Source organism: Solanum pennellii, chromosome 12, assembly GCF_001406875.1.
Source record: "Solanum pennellii chromosome 12, SPENNV200".
Classification (NCBI taxonomy): Eukaryota; Viridiplantae; Streptophyta; class Magnoliopsida; order Solanales; family Solanaceae; genus Solanum; species Solanum pennellii.
Window position 1 is genome coordinate 2,758,504 of NC_028648.1, and position 17,054 is coordinate 2,775,557.

At 31.8% G+C, this 17,054-nt stretch overlaps 2 protein-coding genes and 1 pseudogene across 5 annotated transcripts; 1 reads left to right on the forward strand and 2 right to left on the reverse strand.

Moving 5' to 3' along the window:
- The first annotated feature begins 511 nt into the window (after positions 1–511).
- On the forward strand, positions 512–3,123 carry LOC107005663 (protein TIFY 10A-like). Its single transcript, XM_015204306.2, has 2 exons — positions 512–760; positions 2,152–3,123. The coding sequence occupies exons 1-2, from the start codon at positions 604–606 to the stop codon at positions 2,748–2,750; spliced, it is 756 nt and encodes a 251-aa protein (XP_015059792.1). The 5' UTR covers positions 512–603; the 3' UTR covers positions 2,751–3,123.
- A 6,600-nt stretch (positions 3,124–9,723) lies between these two features.
- Positions 9,724–15,992, reverse strand: LOC107005345 (oligouridylate-binding protein 1-like). 4 transcript variants are annotated; one of them, XM_027913870.1, is made up of 13 exons: positions 15,709–15,788; positions 14,101–14,162; positions 13,474–13,808; positions 13,234–13,336; positions 12,477–12,553; positions 12,341–12,402; positions 12,165–12,252; positions 11,985–12,060; positions 11,846–11,876; positions 10,991–11,110; positions 10,541–10,626; positions 10,259–10,432; positions 9,724–10,177 (listed from the first exon to the last, which is right to left on the reverse strand). In XM_027913870.1, the coding sequence occupies exons 3-13, from the start codon at positions 13,545–13,547 to the stop codon at positions 9,935–9,937; spliced, it is 1,134 nt and encodes a 377-aa protein (XP_027769671.1). In that variant the 5' UTR covers positions 13,548–13,808; positions 14,101–14,162; positions 15,709–15,788; the 3' UTR covers positions 9,724–9,934. The 4 variants fall into 4 exon arrangements, with proteins under 4 accessions (XP_027769671.1, XP_015059400.1, XP_015059399.1 ...); XM_015203914.2 differs by having other exon boundaries at positions 13,468–13,808; XM_015203913.2 differs by lacking the exon at positions 14,101–14,162 and having other exon boundaries at positions 13,468–13,808; positions 15,709–15,992.
- LOC114075417 lies at positions 13,920–14,030 on the reverse strand (annotated as a pseudogene).
- Positions 15,993–17,054: the final 1,062 nt, after the last annotated feature.

Sequence of the window (17,054 nt, forward strand, 5' to 3'; positions counted from 1 at the left end):
TATAATTAAACATGTAAAAATTCTTTTTTTATATGAATGACAATGTGATTCAATCTGATATATTTGTCTGCTAAAATATATGATCATCTCATTAAAAAGCTTAAAATATTAATGGTATTATCAACATCTTGTTGATAAGTTTTCGATATCTCAACTTCAAATCTCCTCTCTCGTTTTCCCTTCTCCTATCCCCCCGCGAAAGGGCAAATATAGTAAATATAAAGAAGAATAAGGGCAATTTAGTGAAATACAAGGTAACCAAGGAACACGCAATATACAGTGTTTTCTTTTGTTTTTCCCAAGAAAATAATACAAAACGTGTTTGAAATATGTCTCTTTACTTTTTTTTTTTTTTTGTCATTTAATTATTTCATTTCCTTTTCAAAATCAAACACAAAACTAATTCAAACAAACATGTGTTTCTCATTAATAATTATAAAAAAATTATTTTAAAAAACCCCATACCCCATACCCCACCACCCCAACCCCTTATATATACACATTATACTCAAAACAAAATTATTCATCCAAACAGTTCACAAAAAGCATTTCTTGATATTTCAACTTTCTCAAATATTTCATTTTTTTGGCCGGAAAAACAAGATGGGGTCATCGGAAAATATGGATTCCGGCAAGGTGACCGGACAGAAATCTCAGTTTTCTCAGACTTGTAACCTTTTGAGTCAATTCTTGAAGAAAAAAGGTTCTGTCGGAGATCTTAATAATCTTGGTATCTACAAAACTACTTTTGAACCAACTGGTATGTTCTTTTTTTTTTGAAAAAATGTTATTTTTTTTTTAACTTTATATATGTTTTTATGAATCATTATTTGCTATTATAATGTTTTTGGTTGTAAAGATTGAAGCTTTATTGGTTTTGGGAGTATTTATTCATGTTTCTTGTTGCAAATATAGTACTATGGTTGGTTTTGTGACACTTTTCGAGTTTCGAGATTTGAATAACCGTATGTTTGACCATAAAGTTTTCATATATTTTTTAATTTATTTTGATTTATAGTAAACTATATAAATTTTATTTTAAAAACTTTGTAGATTACAGCTTAAGTTTTCGGTCAAACTTAAACTATTTGGCTTTTAGAAAACGAATGGTGTCACGTAAATTGAGACGAGAGAAGTTTTTTTGGTTGTTGAAAGGATTTGTTCATGTTTCTGGTTGCAAAGATTGTAGCTTTTGGGGGTTGTTGAAAGGGCTTGTTCATGTTTATGGTTGTAAAGATTGTAGCTTTTGGGGGTTGTTGAAAGGGCTTGTTCATGTTTATGGTTGTAAAGATTGTAGCTTTTGGGATTTTTGAAAGGATTTTTTCATGTTTATGGTTGTAAAGATTGTAGCTTTTGGGTTTTCTTTGAAGTATTTATTGTTCGGAAACAGCCTCTCTACTTTTTGAGGTACTCGTAAGGTCTGATTCCTATAGCACCTAGCGGGATTTCACTGGGTATATTGTTGTTGTGTTTTTTGTTGCAATGACTTAGCTTAGGTTTGATGTAGATTTTGAAGTTGAAACTTTTGAGTTTTTAAAGTTGTGTTTGGATGCGTATTTTACTTGAAACTAATTGAAGTGTTGTGAGAGAAACAAGAAAGTCCGGAATTAGTTTTTGGGAACTTGAAAATATTCGAAGATCTGATAATATTTCCTAATCGAGTAGATATTTGACGATTAAATTTCAAAATCTATGTTTTTGGGAGTATTTTTTTCATGTTTCTAGTTGCAAAGATGTGTGACAAGTCTGTTAACAAGTTCGACATAACTTAATAGTTTTGGTTAAAACTTTTTATTTGTGTTTAAAATTTTTACTTAATATGTAAATAGTACTAATCAATAGAACATTAAACTATCTTTTCTGAACTTCATAACTCATAAAATCGAAATGCTAACTCCGCCTCTCCCTTGGTTTTTAGAATTAGTTTTTCATGTTTCTAAATCCAAAGAGCTACTAGTTTGTCTACAAGTTCGACACAACTCAATAGCTTTGATCTAAACTTAAAAACTTTAAAGCACAAATCTTGAAAATCCTTATAAACTCGAAATTCTAATTCCGCGTATGTTCTTTATGTTTCTGGTTACAAAGATTGTAACTTTTTGTGTTTTGGTTTATGAAACTGATTGAACTTTCCATGTTTCTTGAAAACAGGATCTCAACAAACAGCTACCACCACAACTACTATGAATTTGTTACCAATGATTGAGAAATCAAGTGATTCATCGTCGTCATCGTCGTCCGTTGAAACAAATCCTCAAAAACCCATGAATCTTTTCCCTCAAGAATTTGATTTCTCCAAAGAACAATCCACAAAAAAGATTGAATCTTGGAAACCTGATCAACCAGAGAAGGCTCAAATGACCATTTTTTATGGTGGACAAGTCATTGTTTTTGATGATTTTCCAGCTGATAAAGCAAATGAAATCATGAAGCTAGCCAACAAACAGAACCCCACAAACATTTTCACTTATCCTATGATCAAGAATCAAAAAACAGCTGATCAATCTGGTGTGAGTTTTGGTAACAAATTGATTCAAGAACTTCCTAAACTGTCAATGCCACAGCATTCTGTTGCTGATTTACCAATCGCGAGACGGAATTCACTTACAAGATTCTTGGAGAAAAGGAAAGATAGAGTAACATCAATTGCACCATACCAAATCTCCAACAACAAGAAATCCAAGAATGAGGATAACAAAGCATGGTTGGGATTAGGTGCTCAATTTGTTAAAACTGAGCAATATTTCTAGTTACTATTCTTGTTTCTTTTGTTTTGTTTTCATTTTTGATGATTGAAGAAGGGAAGTCTTGGTGTGACGTAACTGGTAAAGTTAGTGTTATGTGACCAGGAGGTAACAGGTTCGAGCTGTGCAAAGCAGAAAGACTGTCAGAGAGAGCTTAGTACACCAGACTGCCCTGATGATTATAGGCCTATTGCTTTGATATACTACTATTAGATAACCAAGTTTTTGGTTTTTTTTAGTTGGTTTCAAGATTGATTGAAGCCACTTTGATCTAACTATGAAATACTATTTTTAACATTTTTTTTTTTGTAATCAAGACTAAGGATGTTTGTTATTAAGTACTTTATTATATCTATATATATGTACTATTATTTAAATTCATTAAGGTTCATTGATTTTATTTATAGTGTCTTAAGGCAAGTTACTTTGTCTTTCTATTTTTATTTGTGTTGAGATTTTCTTGTATGGCTCTAGGGCCTTTTTCTTGAAATAAAGCAATAAATTGATATCATTTCCAAGATTTGAATTTATGAGATGAGCTCAAAGGATTGTTCGAATTCTTCAAAAATGTAAATTAGCTCATGTGAATCCTCTAGTAGTAATATACATTGGAGGATCTGACACGAATACAAATTTCGAGCAATATAGACTCAAAATCGTAGGTTCGAAAATCATACGAGATCAGAGTTCAAATTTTGATGAAAAGAATAAAAATTGTTTAAGTGATTTGTCTAATCTTGATTTGCAAAGTTATTTGGTATACGGTAAAATGGTCAATTATGCGATTGACTAATCTAGACATTACAGTTATTAAAAACGAAATGCATATACAAAAAATATATAAACTAAAAAATGGGAATGAAATTATAATCAACAAGGTACACCTATAAGTAGGGTAAGGTCAAAGATGCCTGCTAGAAATTTTATATTATGATTTATAATTTTGATATGTGTTTCACATGATATGTTAATAATGTATAATTGATTTGGTATGACCATATTGTTGGCCATCCAAATAATTGACCAAATACAGAATTTTCAGAAAATTTTGCACATGTTGCTTTGTTCTTCTTGGCCAAACTCTAATAATGTTTACAATACCTAATTAAAGTTATAAATTGGTGGCTTTTCTTCGTTCAATTAAATTCACACATTATAATTACGAAAATGAAATAACATCCTGACTCGATACGAAATCAAGATTCCTTATGATTTACATCAACGATAGTATTGAGTGGCAAGAGATAGATTGAAATTTTAGATTCAAACTCTATAATGACGTATATTTTACTTAGCAATTTCTTATTTTAATTTTTTTTTTTAATTCAATTGAAAAGGCTATTTAACTAAAGAACATTTGTAATGTGACCATAAAACATATTTATCTCCCCTCAAGTTTGACCAAATCTTCCCTTTCACATTCTTACATTCACCCCCACCCCCACCCCTACTCCACCCCTAACGATTTTAAAAGTCGAGCGAAATTTTAATACAACCTTTTCTAGTCCCGCTGGAGGGGGAGACCTCATATTATATCAATATCTCTTTTGGTTATTCTGTTATCTAGAAGTGTACGTATATTTTTATTTTATTTAGATTCGGTATCATAAGTCATATCGTTTTTATTTTAAGGCCTAAGATTTTCTCTCCGAACATCTTTCTTTTATTTAAGTCATTGATCTCATATCTATAAGGAGGGAGTTCTGCGTTCACTAGTAAGCCTACCCCGTCCATTCCTTTCAAGCTTGATGAATTTTCTCTTATTATAAATTTCATTGTTGTCGACCCCTTACCACCATAACCCCTAACAACAACAACAACAATTTTATCGAAATCTGGGAAGGGTAGAATGTATGCATACCTTTAAAAGGTTGTTTTCCAAAGACCCTCTACTCAAGCAAAACAAAGCAGTAATTAAAAGAAAGAACGTGACAACTTATAATAAAGTAATCATAATATCAACAATAAGGTGTAGTTACCTAAATACAGTAAACTATGTTAGTCAGAAACAACATCAATGACTACAAGAATATGCTAATACAACGACCGATAAGAAGCTCCGCCGATCCTACAACTGGAACATTCTAAAAATAAGAACACGTAATTACTATCTATTAACTTTTTACCCTTATCCGCAATCTCCAAACCTTCTGCCCTACCACCACCCCCCCAAAAACCACTAGAAAAAAAAAAGAAGAAAAAATCCCCAAACATGATTTTTGCCTCATTTTTTTAATTTAATAATTAAAAGGTCCACTATTAACCCCCACTCTAAAGAAAAGAATAAAGAAAAAAGAAGATAAAACAAGATTAAAATCCACCGTCTTCTTATCCACCACACGGTTTTGAAAAATAAACACAGACAAAAACTATTTTTTAAAAAGAAAAATATTGAATAAACACAATTCTTTTATCTTTAACTAAAATTTCGAATTTAATCAATAATAACAACAATATTCAATATATATATATATATAAATAAGGCTTAAAAAAGGTATAATACCTCTAACATTTTCCATAAACACTAAACTTTGAGAAAAAGAGGAATAAAAAATAATAATTAGCACATTATATATTAAAGGAAAGATTTTTAAATATATATTATTCATATTTGAATTAATCGAGTCAATACGTACCGAATAACGAAGAATTATAAGTATGCCTATATATAAAAACGTGGTGATAAAGAAAGACATAGCCAAGTGGGCAGACAAATATTAGGTAAGAGGTGGACTTACTTGTTTCCAAGAAAGTATTATTATTATTATTATTATTATTATTATTATTATTATTATTTATTTAGAAATAACTTTGAAATAAAATATATCTTTTGCAAAGAAGACTTTATAATAGTCACGTTTTGTTCCCACCTTACTCCAAGTCTTCTACTAATTAATATAATCTTAATTAATGTGATACTTTTTGTTTTTTAAGAGTTAAATAATTTAAGTTTAATCGATGATTTGCGTATAAATTTTTAATTTTTTTTAAAAATAAAATTTATATATTTGTAAACTATGTAAAAAGTACTACAAATGACAATAATTAACGATTCAAAAATTAAAAGATAAATGAAAAATTTACGACTAAAAATAAACTTGCTTGAATTTTGAAAGTTGAAACGTATCACATAAATTAAAATGAAGAAATATAACATAACATAATATAACATAACATAATATTATATAATATAATATAAGGATTGAACGAACGTAGAGAGTTGAAACATTTGATACCCTTCTAAAGTAATAGAACAATTGTATTAATTTTTAATTTTTTGTATTTAAAGTGGTTTAATTAATTTAAGGTCGTGTTGGATAGGCTTAATAGGATAGTAAAGTTTATACTCACGCAAAAATAAAAAAAAATAAAACAGACTCGAACTCAGACGATCTTGAATATTATATTACATTTTTTTATGTCATCTTTATATTGTTCTTTTATAGGAAATTTTTGGGTATATTTTGAAGATTTATTACTTGTCATTAAATTGAAATTGAGCATACAATGAACAAATGAAAACACTCAAATAAAACTCATTTTCTAGTTGTGTAACGACAATGAGATAGAACTTAGAACCAGGCAACAGATGAAGAAAGGTAAGAGATTAGACAAATTCTATAAAATCGTGGCAAAGTTGGGACAAAAGGATAGCGCCTGTATGAATAATTTGATCAGATTATGGGGAATTGTATTGAATAATTTTCGATTTTTTTCTAATTTCGAAGAAATAAATGGCTCACGAAAAAGGAAAAAAAACAAACATATTATATTTTATCATTAACTCTGTACATAGCAATCCTGGGTGGCCAAGGGAGCAATTCCGTTTTTCAACTTGAATTAGTTAACATGCGGACTTTCTTACTTTTCATGGACGATTTGCTTACTAATTTTTTAGTTTGAAAACTCTACGAGGAAGGGCAACAGTAATAAATTAGAAAACTCAATATGTTAACCGGCTGAGCAGACTAACCCTAAGCTAGTTAACACCTCTATTATTTTATATTTTATTATAGAGTAGTAAAAGTAAAATTGAATATAAAAAAATATAGAATTATCTCAATTTTTTATTTTTATTAATTCTTAGTTATTAATTTTTTTGGAATATGAGTGAGTGATTCTGTTTGAGCTCAAATTTTGTAGATTTATTGGTGATAAGCAATTAAATCATACACATTATTTTCAAATTGAAAGAGGGATGTCATTACATTTTTTTGGAGTTTATGTATCATTAAACAGAAAATCAACTTAGTCTCACTTTTTCTTATGTATTAGTTTATGAATTTTCTGAAATATGTATCATTAACTTTTTTCTTGAGCTTAAATTTTATGGATCCGTGGGAATCTACTAAATGATACTCGTTCTTTTCGAAAGACAAACATTGCTTTTTGGATTTGATAAGTTACGAATTAGGAAATCGATATTATCTCGATTTTTCGTGTGTATTAGTCTATATTTTGTTTAGAATATGAATTATCACCTTAGTAATTAGAGGTCAAATTTTGTGGGTTCGAAAAATGGCAATCTACCAAAAGATACTTGTTATTTTCGAAGAAGAACGCTACTTTTTGGGGTTTATGAGTACGAAATAGAAATTTAAGGTTATTTTAATTTTCCGTATGTATTACTCCATAAATTTTTTAGATTTATTTGACGGACGGTATTTGAGCTCAAATTTTGTGGATACATTGATGACAATATATTAAAATGATATTAATTATGTTTGAAATATGTAGATCACTAATTTTGAAGTTTGTGTTACAAAACATGAATTCATAATTATCTTAAATTTTTGTGTATGTTATATTATTCATGAATTTTTTGAATGTATGTGACCAACTTTATTTGAGCTCAAATTGTGTGATCCATTAGTGACGATCTATGGAATGATGTTCATTATTTTCAAAAGGTATACATCTTTTTTTGGAGTTTAATAGGTTGCAAAACATAATATCAGGATTATCTTTATTTTTCGTGTGTGATAATTTATAATTTTTTTTTTTAAGTATGTGTGATCGACTCTATTTGAGATCAAATTATGTGGGTCCATTGGTGGACAGCCTATTATATGATATTCATTATTCTCAAAAGGCGGTGTCACTTTTTTTTATGGTTTATGCTTCATGAAATAGAACATCACGATAATTTTGATTTTCCGTGTATATTAATTTATGAATCTTTTAGAATTTGTCTGGTCGACTCTGTTTGAACACAAATTTTATGGGTACGTTGGTGACTATCTATTAAATGATACTCATTATTTTCAAAAGACAAATATGGATTTTTGTAGAGTTAATGTGTCACAAAACAGTAATTTGAAATTATCTCAATTTTCCTAGTATATTAACCCATGAAGTTTCTGAAAGGCATAATACATAGATTTGCCCTTAAATTTGGCTTCAAATTTTAAGTATGACTTCAAACTTTCACAGTGCACAAATAGGCACTTTAACTATCCTATTTTTTTTATAAATACACACGCGATTTTTGAACCCAAAGAGCGTGAAATACAATCGCGCCCACGTGTATTAGTGAGCCACTCAATAACTGCCAACTAATTAAATATTTTACACGTCATTATACATAGATTTACCCTTAAACTTGGCTTCAAATTTTAAGTATGACCTCAAACTTTCACAGTGCACAAATAGGCACTTTAACTATCCTATTTTTTTATAAATACACACGCGATTTTTGGACCCAAAGGGCGTGAAATACAATCGCGCCCATGTGTATTAGTGAGCCACTCAATAACTGCCAACTAATTAAATATTTTACACGTCATTATTTTTAAAAAAAGTTACACGTCATTTAAGAAGTAAAAAAAAATTAAAATTAATTGTTTGCAGACCAAGAAATCTTCATTATAACTCTTTTTCCACAATGACAAAAAAAATTAGAAGCCATTTACACAAAATATGAGCACAAATCGTTCTAAAGAGGAAAAAAAATTTAGATTTGAAAGAGGAGGAAAGAGAAATTAGATTTTAGGTAAATTTTAATTTGGAAATATAAAGATATATATAAAAGGAATTCATTAAGGGTATATTTGTCATTTCTGCTTTTTTTTACCGTTGTGGGCCTTTAAAATAGTCATAACTCGCGCAGAAAACGTGCATAACACGTGTTTTGCCATGTAGGATTCGCGTGTGTATTTATAAAAAAATAGGATAGTTAAAGTGTCTATTTGTGCACTGTGAAAGTTTGAGGTCATACTTAAAATTTGAAGCCAAGTTTAAGGGCAAATCTATGTATTATGCCTTTCTGAAATATATGCGACCCTCTATATTCGAGCTCAAATTCTAAGGGCCCATAAGTAACAACTTGTTAAATGATACTCGTTATTTCTGAAGATGGACATCATTGTTTTAAAATTTATATTCACAAAATAATAAATCATCCCAATGTTGTGTGTATTTTTTATTTTATTTTTGAAATATGTGTATAATTGACTCCAATAATGAATGTTGGTGAAAACCAATTAAATGGCATTCTTTGTTTATGAAAATCAAACTGATTTCAAGTAAAAAATATATCAAAAGAATCAAAAATGATACAATGTATAAATATTGCATAACAATGTATATACATCTTCAATGAAATAATTATATATCTTATATACATGAATACATACTACTTATGTAATATCGATACATTACATATACATACAATTGTGACAAAAAAAATTGTCAGCAGTAGATATGCATAAGAATCCCAAAATATTTTTCAAAAAATTTTACAACCATATATAGTTGAAAAAGTAAATGATATATGTTTTCCTCCGTACCGAATACCAACCAAGACTGTAATGAAATGGTAAGTACTCTTCCATTCTTAATTAGAACTCTCGAAATAGTCCCCTTTGTTAAGAAGCACTACACCGCTCAATGTGAGACTTTCCGATCCAAATTTGATCGGACTCTAACGTAGATATCGAATACCGAGTGAGTAAAAAAGAATAATTTAAAAAAAAAATGATAATCCAATGAAGTGATTGTATTTCCAAAGAGATATTATAACTTTCATTCTCAAACAGAATACAAACTACATATCCAATACATTCTGTCTGATGGTATTAAAGGAAGCTAAAGAAAACTAACAATAGATAAGAGAAGAGGAGGATTCTATCACTTAAAATAGCACAGAGAACTAACAACAACAGGTGTTTTACAAGTTATTGAATCAACAACTAGTAGTATATCGGTGGCTGCGGGGAAGCAATGCCACCATCATACAGAACCTGACTAGCAACGCCAATTCGCTGTCCCTGGTGTTGCATGAGAGTCTGCATACCAGTCATTCTAGCCAAAGCAACCTGCCTCTCGTACATCGCAAGACCCATGGCTGAAATGCCAGGGAGTTGTCTGATAACAGGAGGTGGTAGAGGGTTCGTGCTGCTTCCTGGTGGAGTTGGCTTGCTTCCCCATGAGCACTGCAGATGGACACAGTACCTCAATAGACATATTATATTGATGAACTTCCGAAAAATTCATGTCATGGTATAACATAGTACCTTAATAGGTTTACCAAAGAGGATTCGAGCATTTCCCAATTGAATTGCTCGAGCTGCTTCAGCATGATTGCTGTATCGTACAAAGCCAAATCCTCTGTCTCGCTGAATACGGACATCAGCAATAACACCAGCCCCAAGAGCATGAAAATAACGATGGAGGTCAATGGTAGTGACCTGGAACATAACTGGATGTCAGAACAAGAAGATATTCTAAATAATCGCAAATAAATTCCTCCCCACTAAAGCTGGAGTGATACTCCCCCTGTCCCAACCGGTACTTACATCAGGAGCAAGGTTGCCAACATATACAGTTGTGTACTGCGGATTATTTTCTGGAGCGTCTTCGTTGGCCTTCAGTTGACCATCATCTACATATATGAAAAAATAGATGATATGAAGATATTCGTAATACAAGTTCTCATAATAAACAAGGATAGGCCAATCATCAAGCATATCTAAACACTTCATTTCATATTTATAGTTCATAACCTCACATTAGCTTGATAGAAGATTTTTATGTATATTAGCATGGAATTCATATCATATGGCACGTGCTCTGGTCTACACTCAAAGATCCTACGTGAAATCTGAAACTAATTCACGGAAAACACTGGAAACATACAGATGTTTTAAAATATAAATGAGTAGAGACTCTCAGCCATCAGAAGTTGAAATAGTATGCGGAGAAGACAAAAGCAGTAGTAGCCAAAATAAGCATGCAACATAACCCACCTGATGTTCCAGTCGTCAACTCAACAGCACTTTTAGCATCTGAACTCCGGTTGTCATTACCGGCTCCAGCACCTTTTGCTGCCCAGTTGCAGCGGATTTGTCGGCTTCCAAGCCACTTTCCTTTTGTTTTAATAAACAAAAAAATTCAATTAGGTAACAATAAAAGAAAGAAAACCATGGGAGTCCTCGATAGAATTCACTATTAGGGGTCATTTGGTTCATGGGATAAGGTGGGATATCCCAAGACTAAGTTTGTAATAAAATTTATACTTTGGTTGAAGGTGTAACTAATCCGGGGACAAAATTAATACCTCAAACTTGGTGTTATTTTATTATCCCACCTGGGAGGTGAACCCAGAACTATAATACCGGGATAACTTTGTCCGCAGACCAAACGAACCGTAAGTTTCAATATGTAATAAATAAAACCAGGGGCGTCTTCAATAAAATTCACTGTATCTCTCGCTAAGTCTACATGGATCCCTGAAAAACTTTAGTCCCTTCTTGACTTCAGTCTTTAGGACTGCCTCGTCCCTTATAACACCTTCACTCACCGTGGTTTCACATATATATCTACCATCAAACCAACATATGAAATATAAATAGGCACCACCGCATTTTTTTTGGGAACTGGCACAACTGCATTTTTCCCAATTCACATATATGTCAACCATCAAACCGACGTATCACGTAAGTAATATAAATAAGCCCAACTGCATTTTTCCAATAGTATATGGATGGTTAAAAGAAATGACTACCGACACCGTGGTCCTAATCTGATGAAATTGTAGAGATCGGCATACAAATATAATGGCGAAGCAAGATATAGAGTATAGACCAAACATTTGATCTTACCATTCAAATCATTTATTGCACTTTGGGCTTCCTGCACAAAACAAACATAATGAGTGCTTTCATTTTTTTTGTTTAGGGGGGTTGTAAAGAGGAGCAATCATAGCAAAGATCGTAAGATAGTATTTAGCTAACTTAATACCTGCTGATCACGAAAGGAAACAAACCCAAACCCTCTAGACCGGCCTATTTTCTGATCCCACATCACTCTTGCATCTCTACAAGAAAAACATTAATGTAGCATTGTGTATTATCATCCATTTTCAGAATATGAATGCCAGCAGACCGTGTATAGTACAAAATAAACAGAGAGTGGACGTACGAGCAGCTAGGGTATACTGAAAAGCACGCAAACAGTGTGGAATCTGTAACCTCCGGACTAAGATCACCAACAAATATGCTAAAATGATCTGCAAGTGAGAAGAAACAATTTTAGTACTTGACAAAATAATGTAAAAAAATAAGAGGGTCGAAAATGGAGGTGTGTAAGATACGTACTGGATGTGTCCTCTCTTTTAGCACTGGCATAAGCCCAGTTAACTTTTATACACTGTCCAAACCTGCAGTTTACAAGTTAGCCAAACCATGCAGCAAATATTGAACTATGAAGTAAATATTTTGTTTAAGCTCTTACAATTGCCTTCCATTGAGGCTCACAATAGCAAGCGCAGCTGATTGGCGATCAAAATAATCCACAAACCCATAGGACGACTGCATTTTAAGAGAATCATCATCGATCTATCACTCTAGTAATTACTAATCACACAACAACCAAAGGGATAATCTAAAACCATTTTCAGACATGAGATGAACTACTGGTTCATACATTTATGAATCAGTATTCTACGGGCAACCTGAATTGCAAAAAAATGCATGTAATTAATAATATATTACAAATAAAGATTGAATTTTTAAAAAATAATTGCGAGACATCCAAGTCCAACAATGGTGTTTTCCGCTTTAAAAATATCTTCTGAACTAGATTCAACAGTCAATACTAAGAAATACAGGACTGCTACAAGGTCAAGCTAGGTCAGCTTTGGTTTGTTTATTGCCCATCCTTCCCAATCTACCTTGTTCTCGCTAGAAAAGTTAACTCAGAAACAGAAAATCAAGGAAAAGACCAATAATATTGCGATGAATAACTTGTTAAAAGAAAAACAACAATGGATTCAGACTGTCATACTTTCATCTACAAGAGCTCAAAAGTGATGTGTAAATTTTGAACTCCCATCACAATTTAGACTTTCTCCAATGCACAAGTACCATAAAACAACACATACCAAATTACAAAAACATAACATGTTTGATTAGGTAAAGAACTATCACAGTGATCAAATGTACTATTGTAGTTGAGTGAGATTTTTATAGCAAGTAAAACAAGATCATACCTTGTCCTTCCTTATAAGCTTACAACCCTCAAGGGGACCGGTACTTGAGAAAACCTCTTGAAGAAGTTGTTCCGTGACTTGAGGACTGATGTTTCCAACATACCTGTATTTGATAATGTCAAAAGCAAACAGGTTATCATATATCAACAATAACCATTCCGCATGCAAGTATAAGAACAGCTTGCTTTAGAAATAAAATTCATAGAAGGAATAGATAAAAGAACAATTATCAACTTGTACGTGGGTGCTTGCATCAATATTGAGATACAAATGAGTATATTGTCACACATAAGGGTAGATTGCCAGAATGGCATTTTCTATTTCCAAGCAGCAGCGATTTGGAACGATGATTAAATGATCAGGCTGTAATTTCATCTTCAGGCTTCACCAATAGTTGATAGGTTAATTGGGAAAAGGCTAATGTTCGGCTTCTTTTTGGGGAATGTCAAGTGGCAAGTCATGGTCACTGTCTTCCCTTAGGTGGCATGTTCACATCTACGACAGATTTTGTGCCTCAAATCATTTAAGACTTCTGAAACGAAGCGGGTCTTCTTTATTTTATTCCGAGCTATTCACTACATGGATAAAACAGAACCCCTCAAACTCCATAGGTAATTCGAGACAATTAAGTAGAATAAAATAAGCTAGCATAGGGGTAATTAGCGAGTTAATCATGTCTCAATGCAAGTAAGTCATGACGCGTGATTGTTCAAAGTTCAAACTATCACTCTTATAACCTCAAGACTGATAAGAACATATACTACACTTTATCTTGGCCATAAGGCTGAGAAAGGTATCTTATAAGTTATAACTGCCAAAAAGTTGGACAAGAAATTATTATTAATACAAAATGTGTAAGGCACTCACACACTCCTGCAAGTAGTTGAATCAAATCCAGGAGGCAGATTTCCACTCAAGATGGGCTCTATCTATAAATAAATAGTAGTAGAATGTCAGTGACAATGAAAAAGGAAGTAAATGCTAATATTCAGTCGAGTAAAAATTTATGACCAGTGATTTAGGGTACAATAAAAGAATGACAGTGTGCATTGTGAACATACAAAATACTCTTCACGTATACGAGTTACATAAAGATTTGGAGGGGGAGAAAGGAAGAAGGAAAGGACATACGAATGACAGTTAATTGCTATACCCCATCCCAAGGATTTCACAAAATTTGTTTTTTAATAAATAATTTTAGGAAATCATGAAATTACATCTACAAAGAAGAAAAGGAAAATCTAAACATGTCTGGATCCTACACTTCAAAAACTAAAAGATAATCTTTTCAAATGATAACACTATCCCATCCCCCAACCCGAGGTGTCTAACACTGGCCTTCCAACTTTACTCCCTTAATGACTAGAACCCAGACCAGATTATCCCCCACTTGTCTCAACGAGAATAGAAACTCCAGATGTCGAACAGAGATATAATCACCTAAATTTTTCGAAAGCCAAACATCAACAATGGATAAAATTTTAATAAAAACTAAAGGCATACGACACAGTAAAGTCGCCGCATGCTATTAAAATCCTTTAACACAAAATGAATTTGTATGAAATGCTACAAAGTACTACTCTTTCACATATGGCCATAACAGATTTAAGAACAAGGGAAAGCAGCTGGCCATATATGAAAAACTAGTGCTTAGTAGTACTTCATACAAATTCATTTCGAAAAGAGGACATATAAAATCCGATACATGTATAGAGGTCAATACCTATAGATGACAAATACCTCCTTGAATAATAGACAAAAATGAATCTTTGAAAGAATAAACAAAGAGAAACTGCCAAACAAACTAAGAAACAATGAAAAATGACCCAGAATCACAAACTCCTACGTAAACAAACAAACAACAGTAACAACAAACCGGATGTAATCCCACAAAAGATACTGAGTATGCAGATTTTGGTTGACTTTTAGCCACACGCAGCGGCTATGCACATGTGTCCCAAAGTGACGTATATTTATTGATAATGGGTATACTCGAGAGAACGGGTTTGACATTCAACCTCCCATTATACACTCTAAAGGAGGGCCACGGACTACTTTTCAGTTTACAATCCCCTTTCTACGTTCAATTATTTATTAAGAATGGTGTGGAAACACTATCATTACACATTCATTCTTTGGTCCGGCTACTGGCCTAGCGAGCCTTCCTAACCGCCTAGACCGATACTCAAAACACATAGAGAGGTTGCTTCAATAGATGCTCAGCTTATAATAATCAAATTTGAAAAAAGGGAATACAGAAAAGAAAGCATAACAACACCAAAACAATGCAAAATGAAAAACAAAACACATACATAACCAAAAACAGTAACAACAACAACACAAAAATAATGGGATAACCATAGCACAAACAAAAACAACAATGCTAAGTAGCTAATAGCAACTAAAACCAAAACATGAAATTGCAAAAAAGAAAAAAAAATGAAAACTTTGAAAAGGCAAAAATGGAAAATTTACCTGAGGGGATGCTATGAGACCAGGATGATAAAGGGATTGTTGCATCAATCCTTGCTGTTGTTTCAGCCTTTGCTGTTGCATCATCTTCAACCAAAAAAAAAATGCAAACTTTAAATTGAAAAAAAAAATTAAAAAAAAAAGATAACAAAATTGAAAGGGTAATTAGGGTTTTGATTGAAATCAAGATAAATCAAAGGAAAAAAAATTGAAAAAAAAAAAGAAGAAGAAAAAAAAACCCCTCAAAGAAGAGGGAAGAGTACAGCAAAACAGAAGATTGAAATGAAAGAGAGATATGGTGTTTATGTGCCCCATTTGGTATGATGTTAGATCATTTATTGGAGTAAAAAAATAATAAAAAATAAAATATTAAAAAAAATATTATTTTTTCAATAAAAATAATTATACGGTATTCGATTTGGATTCAATTAATTTAAATTTACGTCTTGTATAGAAAGAAATATAACTTACTCTGAAGGACTGATAAATTCGAGCGAGTGAATTGAGCATGGTGATAGTTCAGCGGAGATGGAGATAGTAATGGTTTCTCGATTGAGCTTGTTGTATGAGATTTGTTTAGTGCGATTTACTTTGCGTGTAATGGCAGATTTATATAGTGGAGATTTACCTTGTAGGAAGAATGTGGCGGCGAATTTATAAAATTAAAATTAGAAAAAAAAAAGTCTCCACTGTGTAAATGAATTGAAACTGAAACATTAGGTCAAAGGTGAAAAATTTTAATTCATTTTGTTGCGTTGTTATGGTGGTTATAATATGACTACTTATGGATTCTCTGTCTTTTAAAATTATATGATATTCAACTTTGACGGATTCAATTATTTCAAAATTAAGTCTTGTAAAATCTACTGTTGTAGAAAGAAATGCAACTTACTATAAAGGACTAGCGAGCCTGGACGAGTTGATTGAGCATGGTGATAGACTGCAGCGTTTTCGTGATTGAGATTGTTGTACCAGATTTACTTAGTACGATTTAACTTGCGTGCAACGTGCGTGTTTATATAGTGCAGTGAATTTACCTTGTGTGCTTAGGAACAGTGATGGCGGTTATATAAAATAAAAATTGAAAAGATCTATCGATTTAAATGAATTGAAACTGAAAAATTTAGTCAAAATGAAATTAATTTCATTCTTTTGTCGCAATGTTGTGGTGGTATTAATATGATTACTTTTGATCAATTATTATTTGTCTTTTAAAATTATATGTTTAAATGAGTCAAAACTGAATATTTAGTCAAAAATGAATTAATTTCATTTATTTTATTGCGTTGCTATGGTGATATTAAAATGATTACTTTTTAGTCAATTATTCTGTCTTTTAAAATTACATG

What these genes read in the sequence shown, in the direction of transcription:
- LOC107005345 (XM_015203912.2), bottom strand. Translation starts at nt 15,792, where the DNA reads ATGATGCAACAGCAAAGGCTGAAACAACAGCAAGGATTGATGCAACAA. An exon ending in TGCAATAAATGATTTGAATG is followed by an intron (nt 11,111 to 11,845) that starts GTAAGATCAAAT and finishes TTAAAACAAAAG; the next exon opens with GAAAGTGGCTTGGAAGCCGA. An exon ending in TTGGCAACCTTGCTCCTGAT is followed by an intron (nt 10,433 to 10,540) that starts GTAAGTACCGGT and finishes GTTATGTTCCAG; the next exon opens with GTCACTACCATTGACCTCCA.
- LOC107005663 (XM_015204306.2), top strand. Translation starts at nt 604, where the DNA reads ATGGGGTCATCGGAAAATATGGATTCCGGCAAGGTGACCGGACAGAAA. An exon ending in AACTACTTTTGAACCAACTG is followed by an intron (nt 761 to 2,151) that starts GTATGTTCTTTT and finishes TCTTGAAAACAG; the next exon opens with GATCTCAACAAACAGCTACC.